The 19,217-nt window shown below is 43.9% G+C and overlaps 2 protein-coding genes across 7 annotated transcripts in view; one reads left to right on the top strand and one right to left on the bottom strand.

Moving 5' to 3' along the window:
* The window catches only part of IFT122 (intraflagellar transport 122), a 66,583-nt gene extending 58,968 nt beyond the window's left edge, over positions 1-7,615 (bottom strand). For both annotated transcript variants that reach the window (XM_081183979.1, XM_081183980.1), the window contains exons 1-6: positions 7,439-7,615; positions 4,762-4,828; positions 3,160-3,244; positions 2,751-2,829; positions 1,331-1,407; positions 149-215 (exon numbers count right to left, since the gene is read on the bottom strand). In XM_081183979.1, coding sequence (XP_081040105.1) covers positions 149-215; positions 1,331-1,407; positions 2,751-2,829; positions 3,160-3,244; positions 4,762-4,828; positions 7,439-7,479 — 416 coding nt within the window. In that variant the 5' untranslated portion in view covers positions 7,480-7,615. The remainder of the gene's footprint in view (positions 1-148; positions 216-1,330; positions 1,408-2,750; positions 2,830-3,159; positions 3,245-4,761; positions 4,829-7,438) is intronic.
* MBD4 (methyl-CpG binding domain 4, DNA glycosylase) lies at positions 6,672-18,701 on the top strand. Of its 5 annotated transcripts, none has more exons than XM_081184209.1 (8): positions 6,672-6,945; positions 8,837-9,097; positions 11,331-12,133; positions 12,930-13,004; positions 13,937-14,071; positions 14,982-15,131; positions 17,131-17,234; positions 18,416-18,701. In XM_081184209.1, exons 2-8 carry the CDS (start codon positions 8,856-8,858, stop codon positions 18,491-18,493), a joined length of 1,587 nt encoding a protein of 528 aa, XP_081040335.1. In that variant the 5' UTR covers positions 6,672-6,945; positions 8,837-8,855; the 3' UTR covers positions 18,494-18,701. The 5 variants fall into 5 exon arrangements, 4 of the variants coding, with proteins under 4 accessions (XP_081040335.1, XP_081040332.1, XP_081040334.1 ...); XR_014005121.1 differs by lacking the exons at positions 6,672-6,945; positions 18,416-18,701 and adding exons at positions 7,844-8,101; positions 17,901-18,409 and having other exon boundaries at positions 17,131-17,534; XM_081184206.1 differs by lacking the exon at positions 6,672-6,945 and adding an exon at positions 7,844-8,101.
* The last annotated feature ends 516 nt before the right edge of the window (positions 18,702-19,217 follow it).

Here is a 19,217-nt window from a genome sequence, read left to right as displayed (position 1 = left end):
TTCTAGTGTATTGTCAGATTTGTTTCAGTTTTGTTTTTACCTCTGTTGTATGTTGCCTTGAGTTCTCAATCTTTCGTGTGGCAACTTATTAGATGTTTTAATATTTACAATAACAAAATAACTACATTTGAGCGCAGTATTTACATACCTACAGCAGGTGATCTTATTGCTAACTTTATGTTTATTGACTGACTTCTGTTCAGGAGACCACAGACCTTGAAAATAACAACAGCATAGTGTTACCATCCATCATTATAAGAAAACATTCACACCAACAACAACGAGGGAATGTGAAAGAGAAGAGCTCCTAAATCTTAACAAAATACAACTCCCCAAAGTCCTTCCTCTTGCCACACATTCTCTCTGCCAGCTTATGTGCTGCATAATGGCTTTACATGATGCCACAATGCACCATCTGACAGCAATGCCAAGAAAGGGACCACAGCGCAATGACAGAGCACATGCTTTGCACCAGAAGGTTCCACATCTAATCAGTTATCTCTTTGGTCAAAAGCATTCTACATGATAGATTATTTGAAACCAACTGTTGTATCTAAGTCTACACCTAGCCAGAGTAGTTCCAATGAAATTAATAATAATAATAATAATAATAATAATAATAATAATAATAATAATAATTTATTATTTATACCCCGCCCATCTGGCTGGGCCTCCCCAGCCACTCTGGGCGGCTTCCATAAAAACCAAAAATACAATAAAATATCACACGTTAAAAACTTCCCTGAACAGGGCTGCCTTAAGATGTCTCCTGAATGTCAGGTAGTTGTTTATCGCTTTGACATCTGCTGGAAGGGCGTTCCACAGGGCGGGCGCCACTACCGAGAAGGCCCTCTGCCTGGTTCCCTGTAGCTTTGCTTCTCGCAATGAGGGAACCGCCAGAAGGCCCTCGGCGCTGGACCTCAGCGTCCGGGCAGAATGATGGGGGTGGAGACGCTCCTTCAGGTATACTGGACCGAGGCCGTTTAGGGCTTTAAAGGTCAGCACCAACACTTTGAATTGTGCTCGGAAACGTACTGGAGCATGATGAACACAGGTCCATTAATATCAATGGTTCTACTGGATCAGGCCAGTGGCCCATCTAGTCCAGCATCCTGCTCTCATGGTAGCCAAGACTGGCTCTGGATACCTGAGATCTGCCTGAGATCAGGGTCAGATAGACAGCCTGAGCTGCTGTACTGCAACTTCCTGTGGTCCTTGAACTGCTATACCTATGGTACAGCACACACTGCATTTCTATCTGATCGATTCCTGACTGCTATGTGAAGTCATAGGATTTGGCCTTAAGAAACTAAGGATGAGGAAGACGTACCAAAATCGCTGGAGGAGCAAGATGCCAATTGGTGAGTGACAGGATTGTAGGATACACTTTGTATGGAATCATTGTGCCTAAAACAAATTAACCAGAAACACTAAAACAAAACAATCTAAAAAGTGGTTAGGCATAATAAACAACTTTGGATATTTATTTTTTTAAGCCTCACCCAACTCTATCAGGAGTTCAGTGCAAATGAAACCAAAATCCAACAGGCTTTAAAAATAGTTGAGGTGCAATATGGTTATTTGAAAATATAAAGCGTTCAAGCATTGTGTGGGGTGAGGGGAGGAATACAGAGATACTTCTATGATGATTCTCAACACTGCACCAGTGCTGGTTCAAAAGTCAGAGACCAGAGTCTCTTAAGCAAAACTTTACCCACACAGGCCTGACTGGTTACCAAGACCCCATTCAGAGAACCTTCTTTGAGTGGTCCCCCAACTTCAGAAAAGAGATGAGTGGCAGCTCATGAAAAGCGCCTTTTCAGTTGTGGCATCACAGTTCTAGAATGCTCAGTCCTCTTGGTGGCACGGGAATATATTTTTATTTGCCCAAGCCTTTCTATGCTGGGTTTTAGTGTAATGCTCTGATCTGACTCAGCTCTCTTTCTGTTGGTACTATTTTACACAGTTCTTATTTATTCTTTATTGTTTTAGTTTTTGCTATGTTAGCTGCTTTGACAATTTTTACCTTAAGAGTGGAATAAAAGTTTCTTAAATACATAAAACAAGGACAGGTAGGTAGCCGTGTTGGTCTGCCATAGTCAAAATAAAAATAGGGTTAGGCTGTTCTATACCTGAAGAATACCAGGTATCTGAAGAAGTGTGCATGCACACGAAAGCTCATACCAAGAACTAACTTAGTTGGTCTTTAAGGTGCTACTGGAAGGAATTTTTTTATAAAACAAGGAAACTGTGATGGGCTGTTAATAAGTAACTAAAACTTTACCTAGAACACATCAGGCCAGCAACTTAAATTGTTATCCTTTAATGCTGAATAGAAGCACTTCAGGAAGTTATCTTGAAGGAGGAGTTACCTCTCCCGCCCCACCCCCAGTAACATAATGTTTATTATGCAGAATTTACAGAAACAATACGGGGCCAATCTGCTTCTGTGATGTAAGTGAACAAGGAAAATAGGAGCACAATATCAGATCCAGAATGGATATGTACTATGTGATTTAGAAGTGCAGTAACTGCAGAGGAACCCTTTCGAGAGCTATGCAGTGAGAACAGTCCTCACAACCTGTTTTCTCATTCTCCCGTTAACCCGGTCAAGTGATGTAATGTCCTTTGTCTCTGCATGTTTAGCTTCTTACCCGTGTTCATATTCCTTCTACTATTATTAATAATAGTGGCTGGAGTCCATATTCAAAACTGTTATTTAAGGCATGCAAAATAATCAATCCACTTACGTGTACTTCAGGATACCTTCTAACTTTGAAGTCCAGATGATCACAGTTTTGTCTGCAGCTCCTGATGCAAAGCGCTTACCTAGGGAATGTTATGGAAGCTCACATAAGTTTATTGCAACTGGTAAGTCTAAAGCACACAGAAAAGCAATGACACTGTTTACTGTTAGTTGAGTGCCTTCAGGTGAGCAAGAATCAAACCTGTATCTACAAATGTTTGCATACACTCTGGTCTGACATGAAGCTCAGTTGTCATAGTATGGACTGTACTGACATTGTCTGGCAATACAGATATTCTTCTTTAAAAGTATTTATGAATAATAGACTGGATATAAATGCAAATGGCACTCTGTTCCTATGAAACCTGATCAAATGCTAATGGTTTGAAAAAATCCAGAAAGTTTTAAGTTACCATCCTTGGCATAAGCTACACAGTACACTGTATCCTTATGTGCTTTCAAGGGCTGGATTAATGTTCCATCCGAAGTGTCATATACCTGTAGAGATAAAATAAAGAGATAACTCTAAGAATTAGACGCACAAATTAACGCTATAGCCCTAGACAAACCAAGGCAGCTTCCTATGTTTCTCAGTCCAGATACAGGCTCTCTTCTGTTTATTCTTTTTTTTTTTAAAGTAGCAGTTACATGACTTCTAAAACATAACCCCAACAAGTAATTTTCTTAATGGACTGACACATAGAAGCCAGCATTATAACAGGACGAACAGCCTAACCCTATTCTTTTCATATCCAGTGTGATTACAAATAAAGGCCACTGGGGATCCTGGGTTTGGTAAAGCAGAGTAGGGCTGGGCAGGTCTATTCTGTTTCTTCTAGATACAAGAATAAATTCCTGTGTTACAGCTTCTAGCCAGCACCAGACTGAGCTGACATTAGGAGCAGTGAATCTGCTCCTTGGGGCTTAGAAATGAAAGGTATTAAAAGGACAATCCAGCCCTGAAAAGTTATGAGAAAGTCTTATTTCAGCAAGCTCTGAATACCATTGCACCAACCCCTCCAAACCAATTTCCAAAGTGCGCATAGCAACCTCTTATCGAAGGAGTGTAGAGACTAGCCTTTCATTTAATAAATCTCCTGACTGTCATAAGCAAGAAAAAATTCCATGGAGGTGAGTGCATGAAACTCCATACACCAGGAATGGGGAACCTGCAACCCTCCAGATAATTGTTAAACTACGCTTCCATCAGCCCCAGCTAGCATGGTCCCTGCCATACAGGTAAGTGAGCAGGCTGGCAGAGAAGAAATGAGTCTCTTTGTCCCACCTCTGCCAGTCTGCTTAGCTTCCATGTTGGTCACAAAAGAAAGGAAGCCCATCCCTTTCCCACAAACACTTGCTAGAACCTTTTTTCCCTAGCAGAGGCTAGTACCATGTATTTCCATACTGACCTGGAGAAGGGAACTTCCCTCTTCTCCATAACCAGCATGGAAATTCAGGCCACCAGCCTTCAGGCATGAAAAACAAAAGCCACATGCTAGTATCTTTATGGGCTTATTTGCAAGGCTGGTGTAGACCTACCTTCACTTAACTTCTTACATCATGTACTTAGAAACCATTCATAAATTCACACCAAGAAATTAGAGGCAATCTTTACAAATAATGATGACAAACATTAGGAAATTGAAAAAAAGCATCTATGAAATATGCAGACAGATAATTTGCATATCTACTTAAAATAACTATTGACTTCTTCCAGCTCAGCTTAATTTATCAAAACAAAGACAAGAGCCTTCTCTCTGTTTAAAGATGTTAAATAGCTAAAAAGTAATTAGCTTTTAACACAGTCAAATTACATCACAGTTGTAAGATTTTTTTAAAAAATGTGTTACATTAAATAGAGAAGGGATAAGAGTTCTTTCAATAGATTACCATATGTGTTATAGTAAATAATAAAGAAATAAGAGTTCTTTTGATAAATTAATCTACCAAATATTTCAAGATGTTAATTAACAAATAAAGGTGGGTGGGTTGTTTTTTTAAAGAAAACCTCGTACCAGTAATCTGTTTCCAGCTGCAATTATTAGTTGAGTTCCATCAGGTTTAAAAGCAAGGTCATATATACTGTGAAAACAAAGGAAGGTATTAAATGGCACACCAAACTCCTCGTATCCCCAATATTTTCCCATATGGTACATAAAAAACAAGATCTCTAGATATAGATCACTACCCTACAGAATGAGTATTTTAAAAAGAATTCAATTTGTGGATGTAGGTTCAGAGTAATATTCATATACCACAATTGTCATTCGTACATTTCCTCAATCATACCATTTTCAAGACATTTCATATCTGCCAAATCAAAAGGCTGCAATTTACATACTCAAAGCACTACATCAAAACACTGACTTTATTCATTTAGCCACTCTAGCCATTACGATTTATCTATGTTAAATGTACAGTACGTATTCTAGACCAGTGTTTCCCAACCGGTGTTCCGCGGCACACTACTGTGCCGTGAGACATCGGCTGGTGTGCCGTGGGAGGGAGGCGGGCGAGAGGCGGCGGCGGCGAGGATCCGGCGGGGGTGGGGGGAGCGGGGGCCGTCGCGCGCAACCGAACTCACTTGGCGCGCTGCCGGCTTGTCCTCCTTCAACCCGGGTCGGGCCAGGCCTGCTCACGTCCCCGGATCCCCTAGCAGCAGCAGCAGCAGCAGCAGCAGCAGCCATAACAACAACAATGATCTCAAGCCCCGCCGCCGCCCCCTCCTCCGCCCGCTATCGCAGCCGCCGCCGCCTCAGCTGCCGCCGCCCCTCAGTCCCTCGCTCTGCTGCCTCCTCCCACCCCGGCAAGGGGGAGGGAAAAAACTTTCACTTTTGTGCGTCCCTCCCGGCGTGACGCTGCGCGCTGACGTCACGGGGGCGGGGCTTTAATGGTGGTGTGCCGCGAGATTTTTTTCCGGTAAACAGGTGTGCCGTTGCCCAAAAACGTTTGGGAAACACTGTTCTAGACAAAACTGGGGATTAAAAAAAAATCAACATTTCAGCCAAACACTTGTTTTTATGGCTGTTGTAATTATTGTATATTATATTTTTATGTATCTTTTAATATTGCTTTATTTTATTGTTCTCTGCTGTGGTACTGAAGTATCCAATGAGAGTTATAAATACTCAAAGGGCAACCAAAATGATGAAGGGTCCCTAAGGAGAAAGTTTGCAGCATTTGGAACTTTTAAAGTTTCCAGAAAAGGTAATAGGTGGCAAGATAGACGTTTACACAATTACACATGGTATAAAGACAGTGGCTAGATATATGTTTTTTTCTCCCACACTCTTACACCCCTAGAAATCATGCTCATCCAACAAAGCTGAATTTTGGAAGATTCATGACAGATGAGAGTGTTTTTAATGCAGTGCACAGTTAAACTATGGCATTTGCTTCCACAGAGAGCAGTGATGGTCTCAACAAATGAAACTGATCTGTAAAAAATGTTACTGGGGGGGAGAGAAAGAGACATTGCACATACTTTTGTAAAGCAAGAAAATCTTTAATAAAAATACATTAAAAAAGGGAGAATTAGTCAAATTCATGGAGGACACGGCTATCAACGGTGACTGGCCAAGGTGGCTATGTTCTACCTCCAATATTAGAGGCAATCACAGGTGGGCAGAGTGCTGTCATGTCCTGCTGCAAAGGCCATTGTGGTTGGCCACTGTGAGGAAAAGGTGGTGGATTACAGGACAATGGTCTGACCCAGCAGTAATGGTGCTGGTGTGGTGATCAGGTGAGTCCCAACCCACCAGCTGAAGACCAATGTCACAAAGCGTACACAGATAGTACCAAAAATGAAAAAAGATACACCTCAATTAAACCAAAGCATTAGAATTTTAAGATGATGTGCAGCAATATATATTACCTACGGGGTTAGGGGGAAAACGAACCTGCATCAACTGTTTATTTTGTTAAAGTTTCCTCATGAAACCCACCTGCCCAGTACAAGAACTGAGGCAGCGAGTAAAACAACCAGTATAGGCCATTGCGGATTTTTAATATTATTTTGTTATTTGTACCCCGCCCATCTGGCTGGGTTCCAGTCCTACCGATGGAGCACCGTAAGAACATCAACTCAGCGGGGAAGATCTAACGTTACATCAACGGACACAACAGGACCGTCGAGGGGACAGAGGGGCCTGTCCGCCTCAAAAAAAAAAGCCACAAGCCCCTTTTGGCAACGAATGCAGGTAAAGCACCTCAGGCTCTAGGAGGCGCACCCCCCCCCCACACACACACAACTGAAACCTGCCAGGGTCCCGCTTTGTGTCCCTTCCACCAAAAGGGGAAACCCACGCGCTCCCTTTCTGCAGCAAAAGCATTATCTTAACAGCTTTGTGGCTTTCAGTTTAAACGTGGAAGCATCTTTCTAAGTTGTTTTTGCTGTTGCTGCTGCCGCTGCAGTTGGTTGCATTAACTCATTTGCCTTCAGAAACGGACGTGAGGGACGCTGCGGGGGTGTTATGCTGCCTGCCGCGAGCGGGATAAAATTGCACGCCGTCCCCCTCACGACTCGCTTACTGTTGGTGATGCTGGAAGGGAGAGCTGATTGAGGAGGCCTTATTTTCTGGCTGGAGGTCGAAGCCCCCACTTCCTTCCTTCCCTCCATGCCCCCCCCCGGTCTCCCTCACGGACCCACTCCACCCTCTAGGCTTGTCAGAGGGAGGCCCCTACTCTTCTTACCACTGCTCGGCCTTATCTCTCCAGGTCAGCGCAGCTCGCATGTTTCCCCCTCCGGCGCATCCCCTTCGCGACCTCCCTGCCTGCCCCTCCCCCAGCGCCCAACTCCCGCTTTCATTTATTTATTTATTTATTTGTGTACATAGGACGCCGGGCTGCAACCCAAGGCAACACGCATGCGCAGTTTCCACGCGCCTCCCCTCCTTTTTTCCTTTCCTTTTGCGCAAGGGGGGAAAGCGACGAGCGAAGCGCCCGTGGTTGTGCGCACGCGCAGAAGCGCCTCTTGCGCATGTCTGAACTCTCCACCGAGTTCCTCCCCGCCCCCCTCTCCCCAACCACACTTTCTATGACGCCCGGGGGAGGACGCGCAATATTAATATTAGGGGCGGGTGGGACGAGGGTGTGGAGAGAGGAGGAGCTTGTGTCGAAAGTGCGCGTGCGCAAAAGCCCGCTCAGGTGTATTCGCGCTGCTCGCGAGGTTTGATCCCGGCGCGAAGAGGAGAGAGCGATCTCTTGGTTACTGTCATTGTGTGGGTTGGCGGCGCGTGTGTTAGGAATGCGCACGCGCCGTACGAGCAGGCGCGGGAGAATTTGCGCCTTGCAAGAGAGGAGAGGAAAGATGTCCTTGGCGCTGGTTCAAGGGGCGACGGGGCAGCCTGACGGCAGGTAAGGACTTAACACAGGAGGGAGTGGCGAGGGCGGGGCTTTTGAAATAGGCAACGCCCCCCTCGGCCAGTTGCTGTGATCCTCCTTTGCAAGCAACTATTATCACCCTCACCATAATCACCTTTGGTTTGCATGCAGTGATGTCACGGCAGTTTGACAAATGGCAGGCCGGTGTTCTGCTGTCTTGACATGACGGTCTTCTGTCTGATTGAGGGCTATGGCAATACTGCAAACTGGAATAAAACCATTCTTAACTTCTTAGCCTCCTGCTTCTATTGCCCCATTGGTTCCCATTCCCACTGCTTTGCGTGCTCCCACCAAATGAGGAGGAAAGGTGGGCTGCTGCTCCAAGGTGGCCTTCTCAGTGATGGCACCCTTGCTATAGAAAATCCTCCCCAGAAAGGCTTGCCTGGCACCCTCTTCGTTTCCAGCACCAGTGGAGACCTCCTTATTCACCCAGACCTTTTAGGCAATTGGTGTTTCATGCCAAAAAACAAAACCAGGGTTCTCCGTTGCTTAAGTTGTACCTTATTTTTCTACATTTAGGAGCAAAATTTATTGCATCTTACTCTGCCAGAAATAAACCAGTTTTGGAACAACCGAAAAGGAAATGTGAAGGAGATGCAAAAAAAAAAAAAAAGAGCATTAAAAATGATTGAGAGGTTAGAATGTCTATTTAAGGAAAGGCTACAAAAAGGTGAAGCTTGTTCTGATATTCTGATAATTCACTTTCAGTGATATAGGTAATAGGCACATGACTGAAGATGCAGACAAAGAGAAAGGGCATCTTATAACAGCAGGAGGGGAATGTGTTGATCCCAAGGAGGAAGATACTGAGACCATCACAGAAAGTCTAACTTGGTGCAAAGAGTCTGAAGCAACTGTATCTTTCCTGCCTCCGCTGTGTCGCAAAGCTGTTCCTGAAGGATGGGAAAGGATAATAAAGCAAAGACAGTCTGGCAAAACAAAAGGGAGATATGACATCTATTTTGTCAGGTACAGTAGTGCTGATGGTAAATTTTGACATTGTACATCTTATGTCATCCAAATGATATTTTGGTGCACTGAGAGCCATAGTGTCATAATTATGTTTATAATAGGGAGAAGTGTAAATATACTGTTTTATGTTTAAGCTTGTTGAAGTGTTACTAAAGAGAGGAAGAGGTTATGTGGGATTGCTGTTGTTTTCTGACAGAACTCTCATGGCTTTGACAATAACCTGGCATTCAGAAATTTGACAGATGCAATTTTCTGTACTGTTTCATCTACATATCCAGGGGTGAATGGTCTATCAAGACAAATGGGGCTGTGACCCACCAACAGCAGCAGCCCCCACAACACAGCAGCCCCCCGTTCCTCCTTCTTAACCACAGTTTGAGCCCCCTCTTTCTCCCCATCTCCTGCATTATAATCACTCTTTTCTTCTCATCCGACTCAAAGTCTGCATTGTTGTAACCTGCCCCTGCCCCCATGGCTCTCGAGAAGCAGAGGGCATTGGACAGCTTTTTTCCAAAGAATAATAGTGTTCAGCTGAGCAACAACTTCAAATCCTCCATATAGCCTTCCTTCCTTAAGATTAGAAACACATATCCGGTCAGGACACAGTTTTGTGTTCCCCTTTAGTACTCCAACCAAGCGTCATGCTGATGGATTCTAAGCTATATAAAACATCTGTGTTTATATTTGCAAATACTAAGTTCGTGTTCATTTAAAATATTTGTATCTCATCTTTCTGCTGCAATTCCCAAGGCAGCTGTACTTGCACCACTGTTTAACTGTAAATGCATTTATAACAGCTTACAAATAGTTTACGTATTGGAGCTTCAACTTTGATCTTCCAAAATATACATTTATTTGAAAAATGTATAGTCTGTCTTTCCACAATACAGTGGTACCTCGCAAGACGAACGCCTCGCAAGACGGAAAACCCGCTAGACGAAAGGGTTTTCCGTTTTGGAGGCGCTTCGCAAGACGAATTTCCCTATGGGCTTGCTTCGCAAGACGACAGCCCATAGGGAAATATCCGGGACAGCGGGGAAGCGCAGCGCGTCTTCCCCACTGTCCTCGGACCTCCTCCGAAGCCGGGCAGTGGGGCGGGAACGCCTCCTCCCACCGCCGCCGGGCTTCGGAACGATGCTCCGAAGCCGGGCGGCGGGGCGGGAACACCTGCCCCCGCCGCCCGGCTTCAGAACGGTGCTCCGAAGCCGGGCGGCGGGGAGGGAACACCTGCCCCCGCCGCCCGGCTTCAGAACGGTGCTCCGAAGCCGGTCGGCGGGGCGGGAACACCTGCCCCCGCCGCCCGGCTTCAGAATGGTGCTCCGAAGCCGGTCGGCGGGGCGGGAACACCTGCCCCTGCCGCCCGGCTTCGGAGCATCGTTCCGAAGCCGGGCGGCGGGGAGGGAACACCTTCTGAAGGCGGGCGGGGGGCGAAAGTCTTTGCTCCCCCCTGCCTGCCTGTCCCAGAGGGCTTTTGAAGGCAGGCAGGGGGGAGCAAAGACTTTCGCCCCCCCCGCCCGCCTTCAGAAGAGGTCCAGGACCTCTTCTGAAGGCTGGCGGCGGGCAAAAGTCTTTGTCCCCCCTGCCTGCCTTCCCAGGGGCTTTTAAATCGCCCCGGACAGCGGAGAAGTCCTCCGCTGTCCCGGGGTGATTTTAAAATGCCGCCCGCCAGCATTTTAAGATCGCCCGGACAGCGGAGAAGTCCTCCGCTGTCCCGGGGTTTTTTAAAATGCTGGGGGTGGGAAGAAAAGCCCTTGTTCCCCCCCCCCCCAGCCTTCAGAAAAGGTCCGGGGACAGACTGTCCCCGGACCTGGTCTGAACGCGGTTTCCCTAGGAACGCATTAATTGATTTTCAATGCATTCCTATGGGAAACCGTGCATCGCAAGACGAAAATCTCGCAAGACGAAGAGACTTGCGGAACGAATTAATTCCGTCTTGCGAGGCACCACTGTATAATCTATAGGGCGGCTACAATTGACAATTTGTATCCAACCCTTTCCATGTGAGAGTGGAATAAAAGTACACTCCTACAATGGGACTTCACCGTCCTCTCTTTCCCCCTGCTGACCCCTGCATGCCCTCAGAACCTGCTCCGACTCTCCAGAGCTGATTTTGGGGGTGCAGTTGCTGCAGGGGGGAGAAGAAGCAGGTGAAGTCCTGTTGTGCAACGCTGCATTCCACTCAACGTTGCCGTTTGACTTCTTTTTACCTGATGGTCTTTTTCCCTTTTAGTCCCCAAGGAGTGAAGGTCAGATCCAGACGTGCACTTTTGGATTACTTTAAAAAGAAGGGAGAGACTGTTCTTAAATCAGAGGACTTCGATTTTTCTGTCTCTGTTCGGGACAGTATTCAATCAAGCACAAGGGGTCTGGGGTCAGAAGGACAGAACTGCATCACTAGCAACCAGACTCTAGATCTTGGACCGCAAAGCAGTGGAGAAAAGCAAAATAAGATTTTGGAATTTCAAACCAGTGCTGGTGAGCCAGATTTGCAGGATGGGCCTCCTGCAGAGGACCCCTCAAAGGATTCCTGTTTCAAAGCCCAAGCGAGGAGTGCTGCTCAGAGGACGACCCAGATTAAGAAAGCTAAATGCGGTTCAGAAATGGGGAATCTGGATGGTGCCTATAACACAAGACAGAGGAAACGAACCCCAAAAAGTCAAAGGGCAGAAACTGTTAAAAATCCCAGAAGAAAAAAAGATACATACATTTTTAACAGTGTCCATAAAGTGTGCCAGAGAGGCTCAAGAAAAAGGAAAACATGCTTAAAGGACGAGCTGCTGGTTTCTGAACCAAAAGTGGAGTTGCACGTTGGACCGGTAGCCGCTGTCTTGGAACACAAGTCAAGCACAGAAGTTTTAAAATGTGATGAGGATCCCACCAGCGTAGTTTCTGTAGCAGCTGATGAAAACTTTTCAGAATTGGAAAACCAGAGAAACAGGGTGCCTTCAGGGAGCCAGGAGTTAAACATTGCTTCCGATATGGAAGTTACTGACTCACAGACCAGTGATGAGAGCCATTTTACATCAGTAAAAGGTATATTCTTCAGAGTAGAGCTCTTTTCTAAATTTCCTATGGAGATAATCACAGGCCAGTGGTACAAATGAACTTTCTTTGCCTCATGCTCTATGCTTTTGGTGTGGCTAGTATTGTCTACCTGAGTGTGTTCACATGACTTTGCTGAATGTGACCGTCTAAGCTCTGTCTGGTCCTTGGGACTCTCTCCAGTCTGCCATCCCCTGTCAGTGTCCCTGCATCCTCGAGTGCTTTTGCCTGGCTAGAATGTTTCTCTTTTTCCTTGAACCATAATAAATGCCTCTTGCTTGCCTGGATAAGTCAGCTTCAAATCATGGCTTTGAAGTCATTAACCATAGCTCCCTGGTCCAGAAAAAATGGGAAATCATAGTTAATGGAAGACTTCTTGATTTGTTCCCACTTGCACGAAAGGTGATATTCTACTAACTCGTCCTACTAGAGCGACAGAAATCCTCCCCTCCAGTGCATGGCCCACGTCACATTGCAATTGCAGGTATTCTTGAGCTGATGGAACCCTGACTTAACACTACATTGGATAAAGCCCAAAGAAAGGAGCAAGGAAGACTTATTCACATCTTTGCTTATTAAGCTGAGAAACGATCTTCCAAACATAGCCAGTGTAGTTGCTGGAATAGACTACAGTGGGCTCCCAATCCACCACTCTTTAATGATAGAAGATCCTCTGTAGGAGAATGGCACATATAAAGATAGTGCAGTACTTAGTTTTATACGAATTCACAATGAATTATATATATATATCTGCATTTGTTTTTTACTTTGCTTTTCAACATTTTAGAGGACCATTTTCGAAGACCTCAAGTAGAGAGAAGGAAAACCAGCCCATATTTTTCTAGTAAATTCATTCAAGGAGGTAAAAAATGCTTTCTGTGAAAATGCCTTGTGGGGGATTACAAGATTTAGCAATATAATTTGCACACCAATCCTAGCCATATTTAGTCAAAAGTAAATACAATGTACCGGTATTTCTCACTTGCATAGCTAAAAGTACACGCATTTATTTTGAAATAAGCCCACTTAACCTATTGGTACTTGGTTCCAAATATAAGTGCTTTAGATTGTGGTAGAATTTATGTGAGGTAAGAAGAGATTACACAGCAACTATCCATAATTCTTACTCCTTTCCATGTAGTGGGTAAAATTAATGGGTCAGATTATTACCAGCTTTTGGTTGATATGAGCACTTCATAAATGTTTGGTACTGGGAGAGTAAATTAAATCTGAATAGTAAGATATCCAATCAAAATAGCTAACTGTGAGCCTAGGAAACTATGGTTTCTCACTATGTAAATAAGCCACTGTGAGACACTGCCTTGTGTGTTCTCTCTTTTTGTGCACCAGAGGCTATCAGAAGCTTCTTCCAATGTTAAACAAACCCTAGTTCCTCATTACAGCGAGACTTGGGAGAATTGTAGTTGTTTAAAACTCTTGCTTCAGGACAAACTACAATCAAACTATGGTGACTGATATTGTAGAAGCCAACTTTAATAAGTGGGATTTAAACAAACCACAATTCCCAGTAAGGATTGCAGTCTTAGTTGGGCAAATGAAAATTAAGGCTTGCAACATGGACAGGCATCTCTTAGATCTTGTTCACTGCAGCTGATCCCACTGGGCTCTTGAAAGAGCTGTTTCTGTAGCAAGCAGGCTCCTTAGAGCCGGAAGAGGCAGTCAAAACGATCCTCTTTCTGCTTCTGTCTATACACACAGATTGATTTAAGGAAAACAATGTATTTAAATAAAAGAGGCAATTGAATTTCACATTTTGATTCTCTCTATATATAGCTCCAAGCCCACCTAGAAGGAAGGCCTTTCGGAAATGGACTCCACCTCGTTCTCCTTTTAATTTGGTCCAAGAAACACTCTTTCATGATCCATGGAAACTTCTCATTGCAACTATATTTCTGAATAAGACCTCAGGTACAAGACTTATGTTCTCCCCCGCCCAGCCCCTCACTTGCAAACACACCAGTGTTGAGCATCTTTCCAGTTATACAGTCCTACACTGCTGCTAGGGAGCATTCATGAATCTCATATGTGGGCAGAACTGATTACTTCAGTTTTTCCCATGGAGGGTTGGCTAGATGGTAAATGGCTATGCTTGATTCACACACATTCCCCAGAAAGAGAGAAAAGGGCCAATGTTGACCTTGACCTATGTGAAGTGGAAAAAGGGCTACTAAAATGATGACACCGTTTTGTGCAAGAGGGATTCCAACACATACTGGAACTTTGGGTTTCTGCAGTTCTGTCATCCTAGTGCAACAAATACATAAAAAACGGTTAGGAAAACGATGGGAAATGCACTGAAAAGCATGGGATGAAATAATGACTAATGGGAAGACATGATGCAAATCAGTATGAATGTTTGTTGTTGTGTAGCTGCCCTTTAAACAAATCAGGATGAGTGCTCAATAAGGAGGTTGACTAAAATGGACCTAAATTTTGCCATTTCCTGAATGTATTATACAAGTTTGGGATCATGCATACCTTTAAAAATTGAGATGACACATCTTCTGTGTCTGTATTTGAACACAAAATATATTTCTGTGCTGCGGGAGTTCTTCACACAACTCTTAATTTTCTCCTGTGGAAGTCATTTGATTGTAATGTGTAGTAAACACATGTGTCTGTTTTGCTATACATACATGTGGCCAGAAGACACGTTGGCAGCAGGATTCAAGAAGATGCTTCTTAGTCTTGATACTTTTAGTAGCTGTTACATGAGGTTAGACGTTATCTATATTAGCAATTCAGCATATGTGCCTATGCCAGCCTTGCCAAGAAATTCAGTAGGAACCCTACTATTCACTGTCTTATATCTGACTAGGTAAGATGGCCATCCCTGTGCTGTGGGAATTTTTCAAGAAATATCCTTCACCTGAAATCGCAAGAGCTGCAAACTGGAAGGAAATGTCAGAGTTGCTTAAACCTCTTGGCCTTTATGAACTCAGAGCAAAGACCACCATCAAATTTTCAGGTAGCAACTCTTGGCATGTAATGTATGTTATAGCTTGTTTTAGAAGGAGTACATTATCTCATAAAATCCTAATTACGGCCCTGCAGAGTAGATCAGTGTTGTTATCCTCATATCACAGATGGGAAGCCATGGCTGAGAGATGGTGGTGTATTAAAGGCCACTTAGTGAATTCATGACTGAGACAAGATCTGGCGATTTTCCAGCTGCCACTGAGCTAGAACACTAAAGGCTATGATCCAGAGGAATGAGAACACACATGCTCTGCACATGAAACTGCATTTCTATTTTATTCTTTTACTGGTAGTTCCTTTTTCCAAGGTTGTCTCTATATAAGCTTGGGTGTTCTTCAGATCCATAGAACTAACACAAAATATATTTGAGAGATTTGGCATTAGGATTTATTTATTTTTAACAGTGCAATCCTATTCAGGTTTATATTCTGCTGTGTTGTATGAGGCTTCCTCCTCAGTAAGTGAGCACAGACATGTCACCTTGAGGCAACATTTGGAGTGGGAGGGGAAAGATTGGAGAACAGTGGTGACATTTCCCCTTTGAAAACCGTCCATATTGAATTGCTGAACTACCCAAGCACAGAACATTTTAAAAAAAAAGTTTTGAGAGGTTACCAAATGAGGAAGTGGGGAAGTTGAGAAAAAAATTAAGTCCACATACAGCATTTATACATTTCCTTTCTGCTGTAAAAAGATTGCTGATCTTATTGACATCTGTGACAATAGAACTGCATCTGTGACACTACATTTTAATGTCTTCTATGCTGTGTCTTGCAGTTTAGAAAACTGAAACTCTAAACTTGTATCTTTTACAGTGGTGCCTCGCAAGACGAACGCCTCGCAAAACGAAAAAATCGCAAGACGAAAGAGTTTTCCGTTTTTGAGTCGTTCCGCAAGACGAATTTCCCTATGGGCTTGCTTCGCAAGAAGAAAGCCCATAGGGAAATCTCCGGGGACCTCTTTTAAAATGCTGGCGGTCGGGAGCAAAGACTTTCACCCACCGCCGGCCTTCAGAAGAGGTCCTGGACCTCTTCTGAAGGCTGGCGGGGGGGCAAAAGTCTTTGCTCCCCCCCCCCGCCTGCCTTCCCGGGACAGCGGAGACTTCTCCGCTGTCCCGGGTGATCTTAAAATGCTGGCGGGCGGCAGCGAAGCCTTCGCTGCCGACCCCCAGCATTTTAAAATCGCCCCGGGGCAGCGGGGGCTTTTAAAATGCTGGTGGGCGGCAGCAAAGCGCTCCTTTCCCCGGAGCTTGCGGGGCGGGAGGTGGGGAGAAGGGCTTTTCTTCCCACCGCCAGCCTTCAGAACAGCCTTCTGAAGGCTGGCGGTGGGAAGAAAAGCCCTTGTCCCCCCCCCCAGCCTTCAGAAGAGGTCGGGGGACAGACTGTCCCCGGACCTGGTCTGAAGGCAGTTTCCATAGGAACGCACTGATTGATTTTCAATGCATTCCTATGGGAAACCGTGCTTCGCAAGACGAAAAACTCGCAAGAAGAAAAAACTTGCGGAACGAATTAATTTCGTCTTGCGAGGCCCCACTGTATTTATAGATGTCGTTCTAGTCACTTCCATCAGCATCAATGTAGCATGCTAGTAATAACTTGCTGTGATTCCTTGTAGTATCAGCCTACCAGGGGTTGTGTACCCAACACAGTGTGTCGATTTCCAGAAGCCCTTAATAAATTACAGTGCCCAGAGTTCTCTGAAATAAAGAATGTGTTTCAAAGGTGCTTTAAAGGTGTAGTGCATACACAGCCTAAGTCACACACAGGGTAGACCCATTGGAATCTAGTATATTGATTTCACTGGGACTATTCCCAAGAGTGACAAATGTTAGATGTCACCCATTTTTTGACCCTTTTTTGTTTTTTAAATAAGTTCTGTGTAGCTCACCTCTTATTTGAAGATGCATGCTTTCACAAATTTTAAAGGTGAATTTAATGAATCCAGTCTTGGATATTTTATTGTACGTTTTTTGCTTGTTTGTTCCCTAGATGAATACTTGGTCAAACAGTGGAGGTATCCTATTGAGTTGCATGGGATTGGAAAATATGGAAACGACTCTTACAGGATCTTTTGCATCAATGAGTGGAAAGAGGTAACTGATGCTGCCATCTTCTTAAATCAATGAAAGATTAAGTGTTCTGCTTTTGATTTTTATAATGCCTGTTGGATGAATAACATCTGATACCCTTTTAAATGTGTTGTGGGAGTGGATGGATGGGGTTATTGGTTTGTTGTTGTTCTTTTTATTATGTATTTTGTGGTTTTTATCTCGTATCTTTATGTTGTGAACTGCCCTGGGATCTATGGATGAAGGGCAGTATACAAATTTAATAAATAACTAAAAATATATAATGGAATGACCAAGGCCCTTGAACAAAAAGCCCTTAATCATGTGGTACAAGACCTACGATGAGGGCAGGTCCTTTCTCCTTTATTTGTTTTTAATTAAATGATTTTTCATCCACCAAACCAAAAAAGCTTCCTGGAGCAATCAATAAGAAGACACTACTCTCAAGCCTGCAGCCTAAAAGACAGGACACTAAAGGAAAAGCATTTGGGAGGGAGGAGGGGGAAAGCAAACCCAGGCACTAGCTCTAGGTTACCCTGTTCTATAGCAAAAAGCAGTCACAAAAAAGAGAGAAGAGCCAAAATTTGCTGATCTGTCAGCCAACGATCGTCCTCTGGTGTAACGGCTGCTGCCAGGCGGCAGTTGTTGGAAGGAGGAGCCTGACAGAGCTTGCCTCTCCGCAAAGCTGAGATGGCTCTGCTTCCCTTCAGTCCCTCTCATGTAAATGAGCCTGAACCACAACTGCACAAAGCAAGTGGGTACAGCTCTGATCTGCTATGAAGCAATAGTCTGAGAACCAGCATTGGGATGGGGTGGGTGTGCAGAGTCCCATGTTTCCTTCCTGCAATGTAGCACTGCCATTTGGCTGCGCTCATGCCATGCAGAAGATGTGGCAATAAGCTCTGCAGAAGATTTTGTAGGCATCAGAGTAGAGGAGAAAGCTGGACTATCCCCAACCTTTAACCCTTCACCGTGAAGATTTAGAGTTCCCTTGTATTGTAGTAGCAAACACAATTGCGTGAGCATATTCCTGTTCACCCAAAAGTAAGCCCAAAGCTGTTCAGTGGGACTTATTTCCAAGTAAATGTACTTGAAATTATGGCAATAAGCCAAGAATGGTTTCCATTTGTGTGCTTGAGACTCTGAGCTTAATACAAATTTTGTATTTCTTAATTAAAATGGTTAACATCCTTATTCTTTTTCAGGTACAGCCACAAGACCATAAGCTGAATGTATATCATGCCTGGCTGCGGGAAAATCATGATAAACTGAATATTAATTAATGTATAGCTCTGTGTAGGTACACTATCTACTGGGGGTTTTTAATATCAAGTTCTTTCAATCATCCCTCTTGGTAACTATAAATGTAAACATTTTAATATATATATTGTATATTGGACACTGTGTATTAAAGTTCAGCATTGGTTTATGTACATAATCCTGTTCAGACCTTTTGTAATTAAAGTTGACTAAGACTTGTGTTAATATTAAGTGACACTTTCTAAATTGTTCAGTCCTTCAACACTGCAAATACTGTACCAAACAACCATGAGACTTACTTAACCTTACTAGAATGCAACATAATTGCTGAATAATCCTCCAATTTGTTCTACGATAGATGCAGTTCTGTATTGTATTTAGTGAAGTCCCTATAGCATATAATATTAGATTGTTACAAATTCAATATATAGGGACTTCTCTAAACATCACCAACTAAGTCATAATTGGAGTAGACCCACTGAAATAAATGGAGCTAAGTTTAAGCGTAAATGGATTTTCACTAGCTGGGGTAAGCCATGGTTTTATATCTACCCATTTAACCATAAGAAATAAATTGAACTGATTCTTAAGGAAATCCTTATTCATAGCAATAAAACACATTATTAGCAAACTCTTTCCTCCTATTTCCTCCCAATTCTCTCAACTAATAGGTCCTGCCCAGGACAAACTTCTTAAGCACAGATTTCTAGCTAATTGAATACAACACATACTGTAGTTTGGTTTAGG

Source organism: Podarcis bocagei (assembly GCF_964188305.1).
Source record: "Podarcis bocagei genome assembly, chromosome: 2".
NCBI lineage: Eukaryota > Metazoa > Chordata > Lepidosauria > Squamata > Lacertidae > Podarcis > Podarcis bocagei.
This window is presented reverse-complemented; position numbering and strand designations above follow the sequence as displayed.